Source organism: Carlito syrichta, unplaced genomic scaffold, assembly GCF_000164805.1.
Source record: "Carlito syrichta isolate Samal-C Ts95f unplaced genomic scaffold, Tarsius_syrichta-2.0.1 Scaffold305452, whole genome shotgun sequence".
Classification (NCBI taxonomy): Eukaryota; Metazoa; Chordata; class Mammalia; order Primates; family Tarsiidae; genus Carlito; species Carlito syrichta.
In genome coordinates, this window is record NW_007249548.1 from 178005 (window position 1) to 188524 (window position 10520).

General features: G+C 38.1%; 1 protein-coding gene across 1 annotated transcript; it reads left to right on the forward strand.

Annotated features, from left to right (window-relative positions):
• The first annotated feature begins 3643 nt into the window (after positions 1-3643).
• On the forward strand, positions 3644-4594 carry LOC103264034 (olfactory receptor 11H7). Its single transcript, XM_008061690.2, has one exon. It carries the CDS (start codon positions 3650-3652, stop codon positions 4592-4594), a length of 945 nt encoding a protein of 314 aa, XP_008059881.1. The 5' UTR covers positions 3644-3649.
• Positions 4595-10520: the final 5926 nt, after the last annotated feature.

Below are 10520 nucleotides of genomic sequence, written 5' to 3' on the forward strand. Positions count from 1 at the left end.
TTGCATGTACATGTTTGGTGTAACATAAAATTATCTTTCTAAGTAAAAGTGTTCTTTCAGGGAGATATTTAATCTGGGCCTTAAGTATTCCATGGCACAAAAGCACAAGCTTAAGAAGACCAGGGGTTCTCCTCAGAGTTAATGCAGCACATTATTTTTAATAATCCCTACAGGTTTAAAAATATCAATGAAACCCCCTGGCAAGAAATAAGAAGGTCCCTAAGGACAACAAGGAAAGTTACAGGATCACATGTAGAGAGACCTAAGAATTCTCAACAGTGGCTAAGATGAAGCATAAATTAGAACCAGCACAGAGTTTCAACACAGTGAGAAACAAGTCACTAGAATCTTAGGGTACATGAGAAATAAGTCATGCAGGAAGCTTTCACGCAGGGCTTCCACATTGTAGCCAGTGGTGAGAATCTGTGTGACCTCCCTATGGGCTCTCTCCAGGATGATCTCAGAAAGCTTTATGGTGTGTAGAGGATGTCTTCTCTGATGGGCATTGCTACTATTATACACCACAGGTGAGCCTACTCACCTATACATTTGTTAATTCAATAAGCTCAAGAGACTAAGTATCAAAGACGATTGGTTTCTTTTTTAGCTCAAAATCCAAAAGAAAAAACTCTCAGAGTGTTTTGTTCTAAATGCAATTTACACTCTCCAAAATAAGTGCATTCAGTGGTACCAAAGTTATCCACAGATCTTCCCCTTATCAGGAAATGGCTGAGGCACAAAGAATGATATGACTTTTGTAGATATTTTGAGCAAAATAGTATGAAGCTGGGTTTATTCAGTGGAACTGAAACCAAGAGAAAATTGAGACTTTTTAAAAATCTCTCTCAGTTCTCCTTCTTTGTCTATTCTATTACTTACCTGCCCCTAAGAAGTGACATTTAAAATAAAAGAAAGGATAAAATCAAATCAGTATGTATAAGGAGTAACATCTCACATAGAGTTTAATGGTGAATATATTAAGAACCGCTTCTTATAATTATGTTGGAAATTATGTGATTAATTTACATAATTTCTCCTGAGGCTAATAGTTTCTCTGCAAGGTTTTTGTTTGTTTACTGCTTTAAATATCAACAAGAGTAGTCTATAGCTCAAATACATGAAGCTGAGTCTTGTACATTTTGATTTGGGGTCAAAATCTGTGAATCTGAGTTCAGAATCATGGTTGCTGCTGCTCTGTTCCAGGGGTAAGTGGCTGCTCTCTGCATCACTGCTTTCTTTCCTGCTTGGAAAGATACAGAAGGTGTAGAGCACCCATAGTGTGGAACCATCCTTCTATGATGTCTTACCAAAATGACTATAACAATGCTGGTTTAATTTAGCTCTTCATAGTCATGCTAGCTTAAAAATACTATAAATAATTCATTCTCATCTTTTAGTTTCCTTTTCTTCTTTGTTTCTTGTCCATCAGGCTACAGTCTGTTTTGACAAGATTGGCTCAACAGGAAGGCTGTGTTTGTTCCTAAATGGATAGATTCATAGTTCACTTTATGCATTACAAATTTGCAACCGTTACATGATTATAAATACATGTATCTTATTAATATTACCTCATTGACTAGAAGGGATTTTTCTACTTGATTATGTTCAGTGAGGACTATAAATACAAAACGATCTTTTCTATCAAATACTATATATATAATACTATTTCGATTAAAAAGTTAAGATAAGACGGGCTTGGTGGCTCAGCCTGTAAGCCCAGTGCTTTGGGAGACTGAAGTGAGTGGATTGCCTGAACCCACGGGTTCAGGACCCACCTGGGCAACTTGGCGAGACCTCATCTCTACAATAAATCAAAAATTAGCCGGGCATGGTAGCGCGTGCCTGTAGTTGCAGCTCCTTGGAAGGCTGAGGTGGAAGGATCACCGGAGCCCAGCAGGTCGAGGCTGCAGTGGCCAGGAGCGGCCACTGCACTTCAGTCTGTCTGGGTGACAGAGTGAGACTCCAACTCAAAAAAAAAAAAATGTTAAGATAAATTCTCCTCTTATCAATCAAAAAAACTAAAGGTATTTTGTTAAAATTTTTCTGGAGATTCCTGTATTTTAAGGTCATCATTTTCTCTTTTCACAGAGTTGTCCTTGATTCTTGAAATACATCTTCTTTGATGATATTCGAAAGGAAACAAAGACAATTTTCAGAATATGGATAAATAATTATTTTTGAAATAGCACCTTCCATTCTCTTGTATCTTGTTATTTTCAACATTGGGGACTATCTTTAAAGGGACTAAAATGGTGAATTTTTCAAATAGTGAATTTCAAGGTAAAATTCTGGCAACAGGAATAAGAGGAGCTTATTGTACTTTTCTTGGTAATTGTAGTTTTCTTCTCCAATACATCTTATGCATTATATTTATCTATAATAAAATATTTCTTTTTAAATGTGTATGAAGCATCATAAATTATCATGTGAAATTAATCAGCATGGAATGAATAATACTGACGTTTTATTGCTAAAAACAAGTGATTAGATTCCAAATTATAAATGAGCTGTAGTACAATATAAATATCTTTCAACAGGAAAAAGCAAAATATATCGAGATTGAAGTGCAGTACCATGATTACAACTCACTCCAACCTGGACATCCTGGGTTCAGCTAATCCTCCTGCCTCAGCCTCCTGAGTAGCTGCAACTATAGAAGCATGCCATTATGCTCAGCCAAATTTTTTTATTCTTTGTAGTGTCAAGGGATCACTGTGTTGCTTAGGAAGATCTTGAACTCCTGGGTTCAAGTAATCCTTCCGCCTCAGCCTTCCAAAGTGCTAGGATTACAAGCATGAGTTACCATACCTGGCCTATATAAATAATTTTGTCATCTAAATATCCTTGTTGACTTTCTCTTGGTATCACTAAAAATTTGTTAGGAAGTAAATTCTCCTAATGGAAATAGCTCCAAAAAGAAAGAATCTAAAATAACGTCAAACACAAACCACTCAATGCTGTAAAAAGGGTCAGATTCAAATCTATTAAATCTATTAAAGATGCCCAAACTTTACCTGTACAATGACCACTTGTAAATCTAATCCTGAATTGTACCCCACATCTTTAAAATAGATTTTAAAATAAAAATTTAATTTAATTTAATTTAAAAAGAAAGATCTAGGGGAGAGTAATATATGAAATAAGAGAGAGGGGTATATTTTTGAAGTTAAATAGCAAAAACGACATAAATGGGTAAAGTCTTCTATCCATCAAGAAAGTGTTAGAGAAGGACAGATATAGGCTGAATCTTAAGATAGTACTGATAAATGAAACAAAAATGGCATATATGTCCTCATATTTTGAAGTGAACAGCAATAAGTAATTCCTATATATAAACAACCTTTACTGAAACATAAATTAGGTATAAAACAAGCCATTTCTGCCTCCATCTCAATTTCTTTATTCTAAAAGAAGATGAAATTTAATTTTTGTACACTGCCAAAAAGATTTAAACAGCCTAGGATTTACAAGAGTCAGAAACAAAAGACTCTCTCAGAATGGGTCAGGATTTGCTCAAAAATTATTTTAGAATATCCAGTACCTTTGCCTGCATGGGTCAAACTCATTATCCCAAGAAAAGCTTCAAGATGCCTCAGCAGCAAAGGAAATTGTCATGGTCTATCTGTCTTCTCTCCACAGTTTGGGGACCATGAATAACTCAGAGATAGCTACTGTGACACAGTTTGTTTTACTGGGCTTTCCTGGTCCCTGGAAAATGCAGATTGTCCTTTTCTCAATGATTTTGTTGGTATACATCTTGACTCTGACTGGGAATATGGCCATCATTTGTGCAGTAAGGTGGGATCACCGACTCCATACCCCTATGTACATGTTCCTGGCCAACTTCTCCTTCCTAGAGATCTGGTATGTGACCTGCACAGCTCCCAACATGCTGACCAACTTTCTTTCCAAAACTAAGACTATATCCTTCTCTGGCTGCTTCACTCAGTTCTACTTCTTCTTTTCCCTGGGCACAACTGAGTGCTTCTTCCTCTGTGTCATGGCTTACGACCGGTACCTGGCCATCTGCCACCCACTACATTATCCCTCCATCATGACGGGTCAGTTTTGTGTCATTTTGGTGTCTCTTTGTTGGCTCATTGGTTTCTTTGACCATTCAATTCCCATTTTCTTCATTTCTCAACTACCCTTCTGTGGTCCCAACATCATTGATCATTTTCTGTGTGATGTGGACCCATTGGTGGCATTGTCCTGTGTCCCTAAACCCATCATAGAGCATGTATTCCATTCTGTGAGCTCTCTTACCATCATTCTCACCATGTTGTATATCCTTGGGTCCTATACACTGGTGCTCAGAGCTGTGCTTCAAGTTTCTTCTTCAACTGGACGACAAAAAGCCTTCTCTACCTGTGGGTCCCACTTGGTTGTGGTGTCTCTGTTCTATGGAACCATAATGGTGATGTATGTGAGTCCTACATCTAGCAACTCAGTTGCTATGCACAAGATCATCACACTGATATACTCTGTGGTAACCCCAGTCTTAAACCCCCTCATCTACAGCCTGCGTAACAAGGATATGAAATATGCCCTCCGTCATGTCTTCTGTGGAATGAAAATTATCCAGAACTCTTGAACAGTCTTTGCATAATCCAGTGATCTACAAGTGGAAGAATAACCTTCTTCCTTTAATATAAACTGACTTGGTCTTATTCATAGCCAGCACAGCACTTTGGTACAAAGCAAAAACCTTCATGTATCTGATCATATTTTGATGAGCTTCTAGTTTCAGAAATGTGTTCCATGGCAAGAGATTGACCCCAAACTGTAGTAAAAATAACACTTAAAACTCTTAATGTCTATTTCCATGAAGGTTTGGATATTGTCAGTATGCAATCTCTGTCCACACAATTTTGTTAAGACATATGAATCAAATTGGTTATTTGCTTATATGGTTGCCTGATAATTCTTTAAAAAGACACACAGAAATACATCTGTTGTCCTGGATTTTTGGTGACACAATCTCTTGGATACAATAAGAGACTGAGAAATTTTGTTTCACAATTCTTAGTTCATCATTCTTATGAACAGTGTACAACGGAAGACTGGAATTTAGATTTGGTAAGAGTTGCTAGTGTGTAAACCCCCTAAGTGAAGCAAATTGTCCATCAAAAGAACCACAAAGAGGGCTTGACTTGTCCCCTGAAATTTGAGGTACACCTGGACTGTCTCTAATTTATACCTGGAAAAAATATAGACTGTGAAAGAGCTGACTCTGAGAGTAGAGCAAAAAAGAGATGAGTTACAGCAAAAGCAAATTAAATTTCCACCCATCAAAGAGCAAATATAGAATACCCAAAGTTGACCTAGTTAGACTCTATGGAAAGTAACCTTCTTGTACCATCTTAAAAGGGACCCTACCCCAAAGTACTGCTTGGAGAAGTAAGCCAATCCCAAAAGCGAATCTATATGGAGTAGGTCAGCCAAATCCAGGGATGAAAGAAATCGCAAGTAGCCAACCAGTGAAGCATTGCCCATGTCAGAGAACTGCAGTTTGAGGAGCTCATCTTAACAAAAAGAAAATATTTCGTGAGAGAAAAATTGACATTCACACTCAGACTTATTTTTTTGTAGAGATATTGTTTCTCTATATTTCCCAGACTGGCCTTGAACTCCTGGTCTCAGCAATCCTCTCACCTTGGCCTCCCAAAGCACTGGATTACAGGCTTGAACCACTGCAGTGGGCATGTTTTTCACTTCTGTGTGTGTGTGTGTGTGTGTGTGTGTGTGTGTGTGTGTTTAAGTATGCCACTATTACATGGGTAGTTTATCTCTCTCTTTGTAGTTTATCTTAGCATCTATTAGGACAGGCTTCTTCTATTATTCTGTTTCAAGGTAAACTTAGCTACTAGTAGAACTTTGTTCTTCTATATAAAGTTTATAACAAGTTTATCAGTTTATTTGAAAAACTGAAATCATTATTGACTTCATAGATTAATTCTGGAAGAACTGACTTGTTTTTAAATTTTGGGTCATCTGCTCTAAGAGTATTGAATGCCTCTCCTTTTATACAGAACATATTCTATGACATTTATTAATGTCCTCAAATCTTTATAGAGGTTGTGTTTATTTTGGGAAGTTACTCTTACATACTTTAGATTTTGATAAATGATATCTTCTTAATCATATTTTATTTAAATACTTTTATCTCTGTGGTCTTTAGGTGCATAGAATGGAATTAATCATTGACGGTTACAAATTGTCTTGTTTCTTCACTCCCACTTCTTCCCTTGACATTTAATTTTTTTTAATTTTTGAAAATAAAAACAAACAACCCCATTAAAAAACGGGCAAAGGACTTGAACAGACACTTCTCAAAAGAAGACATAAAAGCAGCCAACAGACATATTAGCTCAACCTCACTGATCATCAGAGAAATGTAAATCAAAACTACAATGAGATACCACCTAACACCTGTAAAGATGGCCATCATTAATAAGTCAAAAACAACGGATACTGCATGGGTGCAGAACAAAGGAAATGCTTCTACTACTGTTGGTGGGAGTGCAAGCTAGTTCAACCTCTACGGAAGAACTGTCATTTTAAAATGTTAGGTCATCAACTCTAAAGGTATTGAATGCCTCTCCCTTTATACAAAGCATATTCCATGACATTTATTAATGTGTGGCAATTCCTAAAAGAACTAAAAATAGACCTTCCATGCCGTCCAACAATCCCTCTCCAGGAAATATACCTGGAGAAAAATAAATCATTCTACAAAAAAGATACCTGCACATGCATGTTTATTGTTGTACTATTCACAATAGCAAAAACATGAAACCAACCCTACAGTCATAAAGAAGAACAAAATCATGAACTTCCCAGCAAAATAGATGGAGTTGGAGACCATCATACTAAGTGATCTATCACAGCAACAAAGAACTGAATACCATGTGTTCTCACTCAAAAGTGGGCCCTAAACAATAATCACATGAACACAAGGGAGAGATTGGCCGTGGCTGGGCATTGCTATGGGAGGGAGGGAAGAAGGAGTGTTGGAGCACCTGACAACACAAAGGGCACCTGGTCCACTACCGGGGGAGTAAGGGCCAGTCAGAGGCTCAAACTTCACCTGCATGCAGCCTACTTATGTAGTCAATCCTCACTTATTTCCCACATTTCTATAATAAGATAATAAAATCAAATTTATATATATATATCATCTTTTCTGGGAAAGTCAATGGAAAAGGTCATTTGTAAATGCTGGAAAACACAGAGAAGACCACATTCTGGGCATCTGATAAGGATGTGGTATAGGGAAGTCACAGTCATCCAACAGAGAGAAAGACACATCTCGGTCTACCTTTTAGATCCATCATGACCCACCTCCACTTCTCAGGTATACATGAAGATAGAACACATCTGTGGTGCCAATTGAGTTTCCTCAACTGAACCAAGCAACAAGGCATCAAGCAAAGCATGTGCAGGAACTTTATCAGTCCATGGCCCAGGCAAGTCATGTATGCTAAGAATCTGGGCCAAGATTATCTGAGCACTGTGGGGTCAGATAAAAAGAGTATTTAATGGGCAGCTGGTATCTTGGAAATGGCCACTCCTAATGCATTCATCTCTCAAATCTTTTTGCTCCAGTTTAGACTAATAGTTTCCATCCATTCTTTGTTCAGAAATGTCATTCCGAGGTTTCCTTTACTCCTAAAGATTCCCTTTACCTCTTTCTTGCATTGGATATCCCGTGTTTCTGTATTCCATGTTGTCTTATTTGCTAGTTTACTCTCTCATTGTAGTGATACACATCTTCCAGGAGCTTCTTAAAAATGGGTACATGATACTCAAAGTCTTCAACACCTTGAATGTCTCAAAATGTCTTTATTCTACCCCTTACAATTTGTTGATAGTTTTAGCTGGGTGTAGAATTCTAAGCTGAAAATCATTTTCCATTAGACGTTTAGAAGCATACTCTGTCAGGCACAGTGGCTCATGCCTATAATCCCTGCACTTTGGGAGGCCAGGGTGTGAGGATTGCCTGAGTCCATGGGTTCAACACCAGCCTGGGCAACTTGGCAAGACCTCATCTCTACAATAAATAAATAAATAAATTAGCCAGGCATAGTGGCACATGCCTGTAGTTCCAGCTACTTGGAAGGCTAAGGCAGAAGGATCACCTGAGCCCAGCCAGTGGAGGCTGCAGTGGCTGGGAGTGTGCCACTGCCCTCCAGCCTCCAGCCTGGGTGACAGAGTAAGACTCCAACTCAAAAAACAATAACAACAAAAAGGCATACTCCATTCCCTTTTTGCTTCCATTGTCACTCTTCAAAAGTTCAAAACCATTCTGACTCCTGATCCTTTGTATGTAGCTAACTTCTTATCTTAAAGGAATGAAGAATGTGCCTCATCAATCAGTAGTTTCTTTATTCATCCAAGAGTTGCTTTTAGGACCTAGAACCAATTGAACTAATTTAGAAATCTATGCCATCAGAAATTTTTTTTTCCTGGAAATTATGCTGACGCTTTCTAGTCCATGAGGCTAGAGTTCTGATCCCTAAGCCTGAGAACTACTGCTTACTGAAAACTGATTCTCTTAACTTTTATGAATCGTTGATACAAACCATCTAATTTTAAAATCCCCCAGTACTCATGAAATAAGCTCATCTTCTAATCTGTGTATGAAGCTTTGATACTCAAAGTATTGCAACATCACTTGGAAGCTCATTCAAAAACCAGATGCCAAGTAATACTGAAGGGCTACTGAGTGAGAATCAGTAGTTTAGTAAGATTCCCCAGGTGATTCAAATGCATGTCAAAGTCTGAGAACCACTATCTTTTGAGAAGGTGTAAAAAGTACTGATGCCTAGGCTCACTCCAATTATTTTTATTTGTCTACCATAAACCCTGGATATCAGAAGTTTTAGGCACTCCCCCCAGACAATGGTTGAATACCATTGTCCTATACCATCGCTACTCAGTGTGGCCTGTGAACTCGCAAGGTCAACATTACATAAAAGCTTGTCAGAAAATCAGACTCTCAGGTCCCAACCTTCTGAATCAGTCTCTGAAGTTTAAAAGATGTCCAGGTGATTCATGTACACATTAGCATTTGAGAACCCCTGACACAGAGTGTCATTAAATCTGATTTTCACATACAAGCTCCCCCAGTAACCATCAGTGAAGATTTTCTCCTTGCTCATCACTGTTACCTTTCCCTAGAAGTCATCTTTTAAAGAAGTGGAATAAGAGGAACCTAGGAAGAAACCCCACTTTTTTAGAAAAAGAAAAAGGACAATGATTTTTTTAAAAATTGAAGCTAACTTCTCACATTTGCAATGGTTTCAAAGTCCCCACTATAAGAAAGTGAAATCACAGTGGAAACTGGCAACTCAACTAAATTTGTCAATTAAATGACTTCTGTAATAGACAATTTTAGAATTCTTTCAACAATAATTAGTCCTTGACAGGTCACTCAAGGTAGCTCCAATCCAATACCAGCCACCTGGTCATTACAGTGAATGACTCCCAGAAACTTTAGTGAATTTAATTTTTTAGTGACCAACAGAATATAGTTTACTGTTTTGCTATGGTAAAGTACTTCATTTAAGCTAGAGAGAAAAGTGTTCACAAACATGTCTCAATTACAGAATTAGAGTCATAGACAAAATTAGCATTTATGACCAGACGCAGTGGCTCAAGCCTGTAATCCCAGCACTTTGGGAGGCCAAGGCAAGAGAATTGCCTGAGACCAGGGGTTCGAGACCAGCCTGGGCAACTTGGTGAGACCTCGTCTCTACAATAAATCAAAAACTTATCCAGGCATGGAGGCACATGCCTGTAATTCCAGCTACTTGGAAGGCTGAGGTGGAAGGATGACATAAGCCCAGTAGGTCAAGGCTGCAGTGGCCGTGAACATGCCACTGCACTACAGCCTAGGTGACAGAGTGAGACTCCAACTCAAAAAAAAAAAACAAAAAACAAACTAGCATTTGTTTCACTGATCCCCACAGAGAATGATTTCTTAATGGAATGCAATCTCTTTGCCATAGGTCTCATGACATTTACTTGGCATATTCCCTGGTTCTTCTGTTTCCTTAACTCTAGCCAATATACTAGAGTTAATATTATATACATATAGAAGCTAATATACTAAATTCTGGGTGATCCCCAAGGGTTGGAAGGAGGTTACACTCCAGAGAAACTTAGAGGAGCCACTGAGACCACATGGGAGTAGACACAATGTTTTACCATAATTCCTGAGAGGAAATATAGACTTAACACCTATTCACATATTACACGTCTCAGAAAATTCCAAGAAAAGGCTCTGGAGTCTCCATAAATGAAGGAGGTGCAATGAGTAATATATAATGCCCTCACCTGGAGTTTTTGTCATCAGAGTCAGTGAAGAGATAGATGCTTGATGCTGAGATTATGTTCCATTCCTCGTGCCCATCCCTCTCTCCAAGCTGAGCCAGAAGAGACATCACTTTGTGTAAAAGAAGAGGACTGAGGTATATTACAGTGTTTTTTACTTTTTTTTTTTTTTTTTGAGTTGG